Raw genomic sequence first — 14648 nt, 5'->3', positions numbered from 1 at the left:
GCTTAGTATTAAGGGCGTGTATAGTGGTTGAGAAGGCAACATTCTCTTTCCCTTCCGCCATATAGAGATGACAATAAATATGTTGTACCATCAGCTATTATCTCTCAGTATTATATTTAGCATATCATCAGTTATCTCTCAGTATTATCTTTAGCAATCAATGTTCACATGTCTTTAAATTTATGTGGTGATCAAATTTTAATTAAAAACATGCTAAGAGACGACACCTAGAGGTTAATCTTAGTAACTGTAACTGGAAAACGTGAAATGCCAGTGACATGTAATTCCGATAAGCAGATCCGCTAACATGTTTCCCGTTCTTGTTTACTCTTTTAACATGTTGGTATTACTGATATTCTTTCAGTGAAGTTATTAACACCAACTGGAAGGACTGTGAAAGATCTGTACTGCATATCTATCATGAACTTATTCAATATGGGCTTCGTATATGGATGTTCAGGTTATTCCTTACTCTCTGAAGCTTTACCCACTCAGGCACTCAAAGATGGCTCTGTACTAAACTATGCTCTATGCCGTAGCCTTAGGATTCGTTAGTTTATTTCCCTAAAACTGTAACATATTGTCACCGTGGAAAAGTGGGTTTATAGGATGCTTGTGTACAACCTAGTTCAATGTCAATTAATTTTTGTCAGTCTCTGTTCACATTTAGCATGGTTTGTAATTTTGACCTACCATAAGATGCTGCTAAAGCCTTTGTCACTTTTCCCACTCTGTGTACTTCAAACATCATGTAAGAATGGCTTGTATAAATGATATGATATATAAGTATATTCTGTTTTAATCTTTTCTTTACTTTGTCCAGTGGAGACACAGATGCAGTAATTCCAGTAACATCAACTAGATACAGCATTGATGCCCTCAAGCTTCCAACAGTGATCCCGTGGCATGCTTGGTATGATGATGATGGCGAGGTAAGGCTTGTTCTTGATCAAAACGCCCATGATTCCATGAATGTTCAGTACCCTGAAGCTTTGTGGGTTTTTTGTGTGCATAATTTGTACATCCTCAGACCATCATATGTTTTGGACTTGGTTATGTGTCTATGTGGAACCTCTGTCCTTATAGTTTACTGACGTATTACTGTAAGTAGAGAAGTCTCGCAATCTATATGTGATACCCGGAGGCCATCGCAGGCATGATATGCTTTCATTTTGATTTCCAGCCTGCCATGGCGGTAACTTGCTATATACATGAATCGTAGTACTTTTGTTCCCTTTTCAACTAGTATAGGTTGTGTTCTATGTGCCTTTATAGTGCAACCTTTGTGTTCTCCTTTATTGTTTTGCTACTTGCTCCAGTATGTTTAGCTATTTAGGATATTCGTCTTCCATTCTGTTCCTAGCTTCTGAACTGTTCCGTGTTTAAACAGGTTGGTGGCTGGACCCAAGGGTACAAGGGTCTCAACTTTGTGACAGTAAGGGGTGCAGGTCACGAGGTTCCTCTTCATCGTCCCAAGCAGGCTCTTACGCTCATCAAATCATTCTTGGCCGGGAGCCCAATGCCTGTGCTGTCTGATCTACGCAGCGATATGTAATATGATACATTTGGTTTGAGACACGACCAGCACCACACGATTCCAGCTCACCAAGGCAGTTCAGTAGTTTAAGTTCCATGCAGAACTTTCACAATATAAGGATGGCCATAGCTGTTGTCATTTGTAAGTGCTATTGGCGCCAACCAATCCCCTAAGACAGGGAACAGAACTGTGGAACAGTTTTCCTGCCATTAATTGACACTACAGCACTGCCTGTTAAATTAATCTGAAATTAAGGATAAAGATGAATCGAATTTCATCGTCCGTCTTATACGCCATTTATAGCAAGCACTAGTATGTACTCCCTCCGTCTGAAAATACTTGTCATCAAAATGGATAAAAGAAAGAAGATGTATCTAGAACTAAAATACATCTAGATACATCTCCTTTTATCCATTTTGATGATGAGTATTTCCGAACGGAGGGAGTAGCATACAGAACGGATAGCAGGAGTACTCTTGCTGTCTTGCATCTGTGCAGGCTGCATCCGTTGCAACATTAGTCTTCATGTTTTTGGGAACCAGGGGTTATCTGATGAACTGTGTTAAACTATCCACGGTTATCCGACCTGCAAATTCCTTGCACCAGTTCAGTCTATACAGAGTGCAAAATGGCCAAAACTGTCAGTGGAATAACTGCACATGGAGCAGCTGGTGAAAGTAACTTCAATGGGATCCGAATGCAGATACTGTTCGTAGCTGTTAGATATCGACGCCTTAACATACCAAATGGCTGGAGTTGTCAACTGACGCTCATCTATGAGCAGCACAAGATAAGAGGTGATCCAATCTAGGATACTGAATTATCAGGCTGAGGTATATCTCTCATATAGACACACTTCCCATGGCTTAAACTTGGAACCTTGGTCTCAACTCTGGTCAAGCCTTAATGTAACCTAATCCATTCCCATATCTGCAAAATATTGCCTCCGTAGTATGATAGTCTGTCTATCTTATTTCTCCCTCATGTGTTTGCCATTTAGATTTCTTGCTTCTGTGATTCCATTTATGACCAGACTCCTGAATATATATTTTCCCCCTCTGGAAGAGGTTTAAACCGAGATTCCATTATCATACGACGGAATACAACACCCCAGTCAGCAATATTGTTACTTTTTGTTCGTTTGATTTCAGAGGGGACGATTTGCTTACCTTTAATCATTTTAAGATAATTTCTTCAGCTTGTGCAACCTTTCTGCTCTCGAGTCTGTTTGGTTTCTCTTTCGCTCAAATGATTACTACTTCATCCATTCACTATTATAAGTTGTTCGAACTTTTTTTTTGAATCAGATGTATATAGATGTGTTTTATTGTATTTGTTCACTCATTTTAATCCATATATAGTCCATATTGAAATGTCCAAAACATCTTATAATCCAAATATAAAAGTTTTGAAAAATACCGATTTGTTTTGTACAAATATATATACATGTTTTTAAGTTTTATATTATGTGCACTTGCCAATTTGCCACGCTGTGAGAATGGATCTGTGTATTATTCACAATGAGCTTGGCGCTGGTTAATAACATACATGTTGACTGTTTCCTTTTATACTCCCTCCGTCCTCAAGCTTAGTACTACTTGATAACTTTTCATGGGCTTGCGTCTGAAAAATGTGAGAGGAAGAGAAATATACTGTAATTTTTGTCTATTAGTTGGGTTTGTGAACAATTAATTGTTTTTTTTCTTCAGATTGTGCTGTTTTCACCTTAATAACTCAAAGCTATATGGATTTGTGTATGATGCTAAGCTTGATCAGTGTCTTTAGGTCTTAGTTTGTTTTATTCGGATCATGCCATTTCCTCCTTTATCTACAATTATATATTTTTTGTAATCCATCGGCTGTCAAACGAATGTGAGCCCTTACATTTGGAGGGGACACGTACTTCACTACAAGCAACTCTTATGCTTCTGAGAATGTCGTAATATCGGACATGGAGAAGCCATTGAAAATGGGAGCCGGAGCCAGAGCCGATGGAGCAGGGGCCCATGTCACAGAACACGAGCCAGTCCCCACGCGTATCTCCGGCAGCCGGTACCGCGTCACCACCGTGTCGAGTGAGTCACACGTCGGCCTGAACACAGTCGATGTGTACGTCTCCTGGCCAGCGCGTGGGGTGGCGAGCGGCCTCGGGCGGGGCACGTAGTCGTCCATGAGGACGCAGTTGAGAGCATGGTTAATAAGAAAGCCTGCTGCCGGCTATATATGTACGCCATGTCACTTGTAGCCTTCGTAATAGCCTGCTAGTATATTAGATCGACAGTAAACTAGCTATCAATACTTAATGCGTGCATGTGAAAGGAGGGAAGGAGACGCATGCTGATTGGCGGGAATGAATGAAGCGCTAGCTCACCCGGCTGCATGCAGGCTGCATGTGGGTTGGATTTCTTGTTTCCAGCGCTCTAGCCGGCGATAACTGAAGCGCCCGCTTGCTTCTTTTCTCTTTTCTCTCTCTCTTCCAGCTATGATTTCGATGACGTGGAAGTTCTTATAGCCTGCTGACTGGGTACTATTATACTTGCTCTGAGGGAGCCGTAGAGTCCATCGTCGATCCAGTACTCATGTACCTTGCCGGTCGTGTGCTTCCCGATGACGCGCACCATGAGCGCAAAGGCCGTCTCGATTGGCGAAGTACCATCCCGGCTTGCCGATCACCTCCACAAACGGGAGGTGTCGCGGATGGCTGTGGCGGCCTCGTCAAACACGCCACCGTTTGCCATAAAGTCGTTGCCCATGTCGAGCACACACAAGCATTGATGGCCCCGCGGTACACATTGGTGTGGGTCCCATAATAAAATAGTCAGCGCAACTGAAGCATCAGAGTTTTGAAATAACAATTTGGGGTTTACCACGACCTTAAGGCTAGTCATAGTGGGAGTAACTTAGCTAGTAACATAGTGCACTTCAAGAAATTTTTGCTTATGTGGCAAGTATTTAATGTGAGGTGGTAACATAATATGTTACTGTAACATAGCGCTTCCCAAGACAAGATGAGTCTACAAGCTAATAAATGAAGCCATCTATGACACTACTATTATGTTGCTTTGCATTATGAAGGTAGTAACTTAGACTAGTGTCATGCATATGACACTAGTCTAAGTTACTCCCCACTATGAACCATAGTACCAACAACAACACAAGGAGTCAACCTCGGGAAGGTAAAATAGCTAACAACAAGGTACCAACACAATTAGGTTCCTCAAGAAGTCTTATTCAAAGTCATAATGACTAAACAACTGGTTCCAGCCACCCGCAGTTTCTCATAGTCAGGAGTTTAACAAGGTGATTTTGCATCAGGTACCCTACTGTTCTTACTCTTCCGCCTTCTTGTGAAGCTCCAATATCATATTGGCAGCTACCGAGCACTTCGCCTCATGTGGGGTAGGACGAAGACCACCAGTGAGGCTCATCTCAAAATCAGGGCATCTCAAACATACACTGGCATGGTACATTCCTGAAAAGATAGGAAAATAAACGGTGAAGAAGTGCTCAAAAGTCAACACGCACACACAGATGATAGTCAATCAAACATCAATTCTGGTTATTGCTAACTAGGGACCTAATCAGTCTGATCTAAGATAACCACTTATCGAATGTTAAACAAACCTAACACTTCAACGGAGCATAACATGTGATAAATAAACAAGCGGCTTATTTAGATTGCTACTTTGACATCAAGAGAGCAGCAAGCCCTGGCTATTGATCTGACACCTTGAAAACTCTTTTTATCCAAGCATGGTTAGCGCAACACACTATGTATGTTATCATCTCAATGCACAAAACGAATCAGTACCTATAGGGATTAAATTCGATAAATGAGAATCAGGAAGTATGTGGCACATGACCCATTCATATGATATTCCTAATTGTTATGCCTACATGGTCCAAGGACCTAATACTTGCCTATCTAGAATATCTAAGAGATAAAAGTAAACATTTGTACATACCATCTGATACTGAAGGTAATACTGTGTATCTTGGGAGTATCCAATGGCCCCCACGACAGATCTCATCAAGCTCCTGCATTGACAAGTGTCAAGGCACTAGTAGAAAAGAGGGCTTTGGTTTGGGCCGGGTCAGCCCATTAGTCCCGGTTCAGTCCAGAACCGGGACCCATGGGGGCATTGGTCCCGATTCGTGAGGCCAGGGGCCTGCCGGGCCTCGTGGGGGCATTGGTCCCGGTTCGTCTGGCCCCTTTGGTCCTGGTTGGTGGGACGAACCGGGACCAATGGGCCTCGCTCCTGGCCCACCACCATTGGTCCCGGTTGGTGGCTTGAACCGGGACCACATGCTTCCCTTTAGTCCCGGTTCATGCCACGAACCGGGACCAATGAGGTGCCTATATATACCCCTCGCCCGCAAGCAGAGCACTCCAGTGCTCTGTTTTTCTCTGGCCGGCGAGGGGAGGGCTTTGTGGTGCTCTAGCTCACCTCCTATGCACATGAGGTGTTCGATGAAATGCCCAAGCCACACTAGTTAAGCTTTCTCCTCTCGAAGCTCGACCTCAAAGCTCCATTTTCCTCGAGATTTGTCTAGGTTTAGCGGCCCGTCACGTCCCATTCCCGTCTTCACCGCCGTCGATCGCCCGCGCCGATCTCATCGCCGGCACCACCGTGGTGAGCCTCTTGTTCTTATCTTCTTTCTGAAAGAAAAAAATTCTTACTTTAGATAGATACTTGTCTAATTTTCTTACTTTTATTATTGCTTGTTATTATATAGTGCGATGGTTTTGGTATCCTCCCCCGTCGGCCCTCGTCCTGGCTATGATTCGGATGTGGTATATATTATCTTTTTATAACTATTTGGTTCATTTATTGTTTATGACAATTATGCCGACCAACGTGACATAGATTTTATTTATGTAGGAGGTAGTTGAACCAGAAATTCCAACCGACCCTATTGTCGAGAGGTTAAATTTAGTTGAAGAAGAAAACAATTACTTGAAGGAAAAAAATTGAGGAGGAGAAGATGATATTGGAGTTGCATGTTGCGGATGTCGTCGATGATCACAAGATCAAGATGGATGCAATGCGGTTGAAGATGAGAAAGATTAGAAAATATGCCATTCATACCGAGGCTTGGTATCATTATGCCGTTGGATCAATTGTTACCTTGGTTGCGATTATGATCGCATTTGTTTTCGCATTGAAATGTTTTACATAGTTTCAATGTATGGTTTAATTAATTAGATGCTCCGGAGAGCTATATGTTGTTAGATGAGAACTATGTATGTACTTTGGTTTTAGTGTGATGATGAACTTCTATTAATTTGGTCACTTAATTATCTATTCATGATGTTCTGTAATGGTTTTTGACACACTTAATTATATATAATGCATGCAGATGAACCGGCAATGGATGTACGGTGACAGACACACCTCCAAGTACATTAAGGGCGTGCATGATTTTCTCGAAGTGGCTGAGGCAAACAAGCAGAATGGTTTTATGTGTTGTCCATGCCCTAAATGTGGGAATACGAAGTCTTACTCTGACCGGAAAATCCTTCACACCCACCTTCTTTACAATGGTTTCATGCTACACTATAATGTTTGGATGAGGCATGGAGAAATAGGGGTTATGATGGAAGACGACGAAGAGGCAGAGGACGATGACAACTATGTGCCCCTGAATGCGGTGATGCTGCAATGGGGGAAGCTGCTGAAGATCAAGAGGAACCAGACGATGTGCCCAATGATGCTGCAACGGGGGAAGCTGCTGAAAATCATGAGGAACCAGACGATGTGCCCGATGATGATGATCTCCGCCGGGTCATTGTCGATGCAAGGACGCAATGTGAAAGTCAAAAGGAGAAGCTGAAGTTCGATCGCATGTTAGAGGATCATAAAAAAGGGTTGTACCCCAATTGCGAAGATGGCAACACAAAGCTCGGTACCGTACTGGAATTGCTGCAGTGGAAGGCAGAGAATGTTGTGCCTGACAAAGGATTTGAGAAGCTACTGAAAATATTGAAGAAGAAGCTTCCAAAGGATAATGAATTGCTCGACAGTACATACGCAACAAAGAAGGTCGTATGCCCTCTAGGATTGGAGGTGCAGAAGATACATGCATGCCCTAATGACTGCATCCTCTACCGCGGTGCGAACAAGGATCTGAACGCATGCCCAGTATGCGGTGCATTGCGGTATAAGATCAGACGAGATGACCCTGGTGATGTTGACGGCGAGCCCCCCAGGAAGAGGGTTCCTGTGAAGGTGATGTGGTATGCTCCTATAATACCATGGTTGAAACGTCTGTTCAGAAACGAAGAGCATGCCAAGTTGATGCGATGGCGCAGTGAGGACCGTAAGAAAGACGGGAAGTTGAGAGCACCCGCTGACGGGTCGCAGTGGAGAAAAATCAAGAGAAAGTACTGGCCTGAGTTTGCAAGTGACCCAAGGAACGTATGGTTTGGTTTAAGCGCGGATGGCATTAATCCTTTCGGGGAGCAGAGCAGCAATCACAGCACCTGGCCCGTGACTCTATGTATGTATAACCTTCCTCCTTGGATGTGCATGAAGCGGAAGTTCATTATGATGCCAATTCTCATCCAAGGCCCTAAGCCACCCGACAACGACATTGATGTGTTCCTAAGGCCATTAGTTGAAGAACTTTTACAGTTGTGGAATGGAAATGGTGTACGTATGTGGGATGGGCACAAACAGGAGGAATTTAATCTGCACGCGTTGCTGTTTGTAACCATCAACGATTGACCCGCTCTCAGTAACCTTTCAGGACAGACAAACAAGGGATACCATGCATGCACGCACTGTTTAGAAGAAACTGAAAGTATATACCTGGACAAATGCAGGAAGAATGTGTACCTGGGCCATCGTCGATTTCTTCCGACCAACCATCAATGTCGAAAGAAAGGCAATCATTTCAAAGGCGAGGCAGATCACCGGAAGAAGCCCGCCATGCGTACCGGTGATCACGTACTTGCTATGGTCAATGATTTACACGTAATCTTTGGAAAGGGTCCCGGCGGACTAGCTGTTCTGAATGATGCTGAGGGACACGCACCCATGTGGAAGAAGAAATCTATATTTTGGGACCTACCCTACTGGAAAGACCTAGAGGTCCGCTCTTCAATTGACGTGATGCACATGACGAAGAACCTTTGCGTGAACCTGCTAGGCTTCTTGGGCGTGTATGGGAAGACAAAAGATACACCTGAGGCACGGGAGGACCTGCAACGTTTGCACGAAAAAGACGGCATGCCTCCGAAGCAGTATGAAGGTCCTGCCAGCTACGCTCTTACGAAAGAAGAGAAAGAAATCTTCTTTGAATGCCTGCTCAGTATGAAGGTCACGACTGGCTTCTCGTCGAATATAAAGGGAATAATAAATATGCCAGAGAAAAAGTTCCAGAACTTAAAGTCTCATGACTGCCACGTGATTATGACGCAACTGCTTCCGGTTGCATTGAGGGGGCTTCTACTGGAAAACGTCCGATTAGCCATTGTGAAGCTATGTGCATTCCTCAATGCAATCTCTCAGAAGGTGATCGATCCAGAAACCGTACCAAGGCTAAGGAGTGATGTGGCGCATGTCTTGTCAGTTTCGAGCTGGTGTTCCCACCATCCTTCTTCAATATCATGACGCGCGTCCTAGTTCATCTAGTCGACGAGATTGTCATTCTGGGGCCCGTATTTCTACACAATATGTTCCCCTTTGAGAGGTTCATGGGAGTCCTAAAGAAATATGTCCGTAATCGCGCTAGGACAGAAGGAAGCATCTCCATGGGCCATCAAACAGAGGATGTCATTGGGTTTTGTGTTGACTTCATTCCTGGCCTTAAGAAGATAGGTCTCCCTAAATCGTGGTATGAGGGGAGACTGACTGGAAAAGGCACGCTAGGAGGGGACACAATAATATGCAGGGACGGATATTCTTGGTCTCAAGCACACTACACAGTTCTACAGAACTCTACCTTGGTGACCCCGTATGTCGATGAACACAAGAATAGTCTGCGCTCCAAACACCCGGAGCAGTGCAACGACTGGATTACATGTGAACACATCAGGACTTTCAGCAGTTGGTTGGAAACACGTCTCAGAGGTGACAACACTGTTTGTGATGAGCTGTACTTGTTGTCCAGGGGATCATCTTTGACTGTATTGACTTACAAAGGATACGAGATAAATGGGAATACATTTTACACGATCGCCCAAGATCAAAAGAGCACCAACCAAAACAGCGGTGTCCGCTTTGATGCAGCAACCGAGAGGGGAAAGGACACATATTATGGTTACATAGTGGACATATGGGAACTTGACTACGGACATGATTTTAAGGTCCCTTTGTTTAAGTGTAAATGGGTCAATCTGTCAGGAGGCGGGGTACAGGTAGACCCACAGTACGGAATGACAACAGTGGATCTAAAAAATCTTGGGTACACTGAAGAACCGTTCGTCCTAGCCAATGATGTGGCACAGGTTATCTATGTGAAGGACATGTCTACCAAACCGAGAAAAAGAAAAGATAAGGAAGCGAATACATCATACGATGAGCTAAAGCGCCACATAGTTCTTTCAGGAAAAAGGGACATCGTGGGAGTGGAGGGCAAGACAGACATGTCTGAAGATTATGAAAAGTTTCATGAAATTCCTCCCTTCAAAGTCAAGGCTGACCCAAGCATCCTGATAAACGATGAAGATTATCCATGGTTACGATGCAATAAGCAAATGACACAAGCGAAGAAAAAGTGAAGACTTTCTCCCGCAACTGTTATGATGATACCATGCCAACTTTGTAACAGACGAGTATGATACCATTGTCCGTTTTGTACATGCACATGCTATGTGGGTGAAATTATGATACCATGCCAACTTTCACATTTTTTAGAGTTCATTTGAAATGCTTTAATGTCTTACGGTTCGGCCCTCGTAATACCATTATTCAAATTTTAACTATTCAAATTTGAAAACTAATGTCACTAACAGAAAGTATAAACAAAATTTGAAAATAAACTTTAATAAAATAAATAAAAATAAAAACAATAAGTATTTTGTTGTAAGTAGAAACAAAATTTGAAAACTTGTGATTCACAAACTTGTGATTCACACAAATTTATAAACAATAAGTTTGTAAGTAGAAACAAAATTTGAAAACTTGTGATTCACAAACAATAAGTTTATAAGTATTTTATAGTAAAGTTAATCACAAACTTGTGATTCACACAAATTTCAAAGAATTCAAATTTTAACTATTCAAATTTGAAAACTAATGGCACTAACAGAAAGTCTATAATTTTTCTAAAACTAATGGCACTAACAGAAAGTTTATAATTTTGCTGACCTAAAAGAAAAAAGAATTAAAAAAACCAAAAAACAAAAGAAAATAAATAATGCAAAAAACAAAAAAAAATGAAAAAAAACTATTTTTATAGTAAAGTTAATCACAAACTTGTGATTCACATAAATTTCAAAGAATTCAAATTTTAACTATTCAAATTTGAAAACTAATGGCACTAACAGAAAGTTTATAATTTTTTTGACCTAAAAGCAAAAAGAATTTAAAAATAAAGCAAGAAATAAAAGAAAATAAATAATTCAAAAAACAAAAAAAAATGAAAAAAACCAAAAAAAACCCGCCACTTATTGGGCCACCACGGACTGAATACGACTAGAAACCCAACCTAGGCCAGGATTCAAGCCCGCAGAAGGCCCAATAGGCCCACAAACAGCATAGTGTGAGATTAGGCCCGTAAGCCTGAATTTGAGAGGAGCTCGAGAGGGCAGCCGCAGTTGGGCTTATAAACCACTCCGAGCCCCTCTCAACTAGCGAGGTGGGACTAAACTTTTGGCCGCGGGCAGCGCAAGGCCTTTGGCCCCGGTTGGTGGCACCAACCGGGACCAAAGGTCTTTGTTTGCCGCCCTTTGGGCTGCCGAAAATGACATTTGGTCCCGGTTGGTGACTAAAGGTGGGCATTGGTACCGGTTGGTGGCACCAACCGGGACTAAAGGCTTTGGTATATAAGCAAACACAAGTGAAAATTTCACTTGTCATCTCGCAGTTGCCGCCCCGACGCCGCCAGGCTGCCCCGACGCCGTCCGCCGCCCTCGTCGTCGCTGTCGCCCGCGCCGTCGCCGTCACTCACCGTCACCGTCGCCCGCATCCTCACCGTCGCCACTGCCCTCTGCCCTGACGTCGCTGCCGCCACTCCCCGCGCCCCTGCTCGCCCCGACGCGGCCCGCCGCTCGCCCCTGCCGGCCCCGCCGCCGCCGTCGTGCTTTTTAGTTATATGCTATTTTTTACATGTTTTTAGATGTTTTTAGATTTTCATATATATGTATGTATTTTTTTAGATATATGTATTTCTTATGTATGTTCATATATGTATGTATGTATTTTTACATGTTTTTGTACGTGTGTATGTATTTTTTCAATTGTAATATGCATGGTGTTTTAAAAATACATTAATGTTCTCTGATTTAGTACATTAATTTTAGGTTAGTTTCATTTTTAGAAAAGTTTTATATATTTAGGAAGAAGGAAGAGAAGGAAGAAGGAAGAAGAAGAAAAAGTTTTATATATGCAAAAGTTACATTTTTAGAAAAGTTTTATATATCTAGCTAGAAAGAAGGAAGAAGAAGAAAAAGTAGTAGAGGAAAAAGGAAAATAAGAAGAGGAAGAAAGGAGAAGAAGAGGCGAGGAAGAAGAGGAGAAATAAATAAGAAGAGGAAAAAAGAAGAAAAAGAAGAGGAGAAGAAGAAAGGAATAGAGGAGAAGAAGAAAAAAATAGAATTTTTTCTTCTTTTTTTCTTCGATCTTCTCCTCTATTCCTTTCTTCTTCTCCTCTTTTTATATCTTCTTCGTTTTCTTATGTTTTATCGGGTCTGTCGTCGTCGACATACCCCGTGTCCCGATAACTTCAACACGAGGGGGGGGGGTTCGACCTACCCCCTTCCCGATAATATTATTTTCCCATGTATGTATGCAAAAGTTACATTTTTAGAAAAGTTTTATATATCTAGCTAGGAAAGGAAGAAGAAGAAAGAGAATGAGAGGAAAAAGGAAAATAAGAAGAGGAAGAAAGGAGAAGAAGAGGAGAGGAAGAAGAGGAAAAATAAATAAGAAGAAGAAAAAAGAAGAAAAAGAAGAGGAGAAGAAGAAAGGAATAGAGGAGAAGAAGAAAGGAATAGAGGAGAAGAAGAGAAAATAGAATATTCTATTTTCTATTCTTCTCCTCTATTTCTTTCTTCTACTCCTCTTTTTTTTCTTCTTTTTTTTTTCAATCTTCTCCTCTATTAATATCTTCTTCTCCTCTTTTTATTTCTTCTTCGTCTTCTTATTTTTTATCGGATATGTCGTTGTCGATATATCCCGTGTCCCGATAACTTCAACACGAGGGGGGGGGGCTTCGACCTACCCCCTCCCCGATAACATTATTTTCCCATGTATGTATGTCGTAGTTGTCGATATAACCCCCTCCCGGGTAACTTCGACCACGATAACTTATACCATGGGAGCACCCCCGGCCCTCTCGCTCGACCAAAACTCTTGAGGACACCCAAACCCTAGAAAAAACGATGTCGGTCTCCTACCCCCTCCCGCCGCACCCATACCCTTGAAGCGTTGCCGAGGCCACCCCAAACCCGGAATAAGCTAGGTCTACGTTTGCCACTAATATATCCACATGCTGTCATGTTTGTGTAATAATTGCCATGTTGTAATATTTGCAGAAACAATGGAGTTCGGACGAGATGAGGAACAAGAACAGGTGTTGGGGGACATAATCTTAGCCGGAGGTGATGTCATGTCGTCTTAACGACAATGATGGTCTGGAAGCAGAACAGGGTGAAGAAGAAGCAGGCTACGGTGATCGAAGAATGGAGGAGGAAAGACATGATTATGATGGCTCCGGTGACCCAATGCTGGTGCAAGAAGGAGCCCGTGGTGACGGCTCCGGTGACCGAACAGAGTCTGGCCAGGTAAATATATTAGTTAAGCCTGTGATGACTAGCTAATTGATGCATTCATTGTTTTGGTATGTACACATATTAATTAACTCTTGTCTAATTCTTCTTTTTTCTAGCCCTCTGGATCGAGCACAACTTCGGTAAAGAGATGAGGCCTAAAGAAAAAGTTGTGCTCAAATGAAAGGTTTGAGATCACAGCAATCGCGCGTGATGGCATGCCGATTGAACCCATCCGGACAAAGGAATCATTTGCTGCTTAGTGCGGGGTTCTTGTTAGGGACAAGATCCCGATCAGCATCCAGCAATGGTGTAAGCCTAAGAACGAAGACCCTGAGGTGTCTTATGTCAATGATATGCAGAAAGATGATCTTTGGACTGAGCTGAAGGCAAATTTCACCCTACCTCCAGAGGAGGATCCGTAGAAGCCAGTTAAAGAGCAATTAATCAAGTCTCATGCTCTTAAGAAGATGGCAGACCTATTCAGGAGGTGGAAGAATGAGCTGAAAACGTTTGTCGACAAAGAAGAGACACCAGAATTCATCGGCAGATATGAGAAGATCAGAGATCACTGGCCCACATTTGTGGCCTACAAGACATCGGAAAAGAGTAAGAAGATGTCGGCGACAAACAAGAAAAATGCTGCAAAGAAGAAGCTTCACCATCGCACGGGGTCAGGTGGCTACCTCAAAGCCCGGCCTAAGTGGGCCAAGGCTGAGAATGATCTGCTTGATAAAGGGATCGAACCAGAGAAAATGAACTGGCCAGACCGTTGCCGGACTTGGTTCTTCGGGGCTGGCGGAACCTTGGACCCTGTATCAGGGAAATGCGTTTGGACGGACGAGCAAATGAACATACCAGCCAAGAAGCTAAAGTACTATATCGATGCAGCGCAGCAAGGGACATTCGTTCCAGACAAAGAGAACGACGAGCTCACAATGGCCCTCGGGAATCCTGAGCACCCTGGACAGACATGAGGCACGCTAGGCTCCGTTTCGTGGAAGGCTGGTTTTCCGGACGCAGGCGGTTACAAATGCCAGGAGAGGAGAAAAAAAGTGGAGCATGCCCAAATTCAGACGCTGCACGAAAGGGTTCAAGCGCTAGGGGAACGAGAAGTAGCTCGCAGAAAGCGACCTGCCGAAACTACCTCCGAAGCTACCCCTCCATCTCAGCGGA

General features: G+C 43.1%; 1 protein-coding gene across 2 annotated transcripts in view; it reads left to right on the top strand.

Moving 5' to 3' along the window:
- The window catches only part of LOC125524450 (serine carboxypeptidase II-2), a 78712-nt gene that overhangs the window by 9125 nt on the left and 54939 nt on the right, over window positions 1-14648 (top strand). Inside the window, exons 8-10 of one of the 2 annotated variants that reach the window (XM_048689505.1) lie at window positions 365-460; window positions 824-932; window positions 1391-1826. In XM_048689505.1, coding sequence (XP_048545462.1) covers window positions 365-460; window positions 824-932; window positions 1391-1555 — 370 coding nt within the window. In that variant the 3' untranslated portion in view covers window positions 1556-1826. Of the gene's footprint in view, window positions 1-364; window positions 461-823; window positions 933-1390; window positions 1827-14648 lie in introns of those variants that run through there. The other variant, XM_048689506.1, reaches the window with a different exon arrangement.

Source organism: Triticum urartu, chromosome 7, assembly GCF_003073215.2.
Source record: "Triticum urartu cultivar G1812 chromosome 7, Tu2.1, whole genome shotgun sequence".
Taxonomy (NCBI): Eukaryota; Viridiplantae; Streptophyta; class Magnoliopsida; order Poales; family Poaceae; genus Triticum; species Triticum urartu.
Note: the sequence above shows the minus strand (reverse complement) of the source record. Positions and strands in the feature narration are given on the sequence as shown.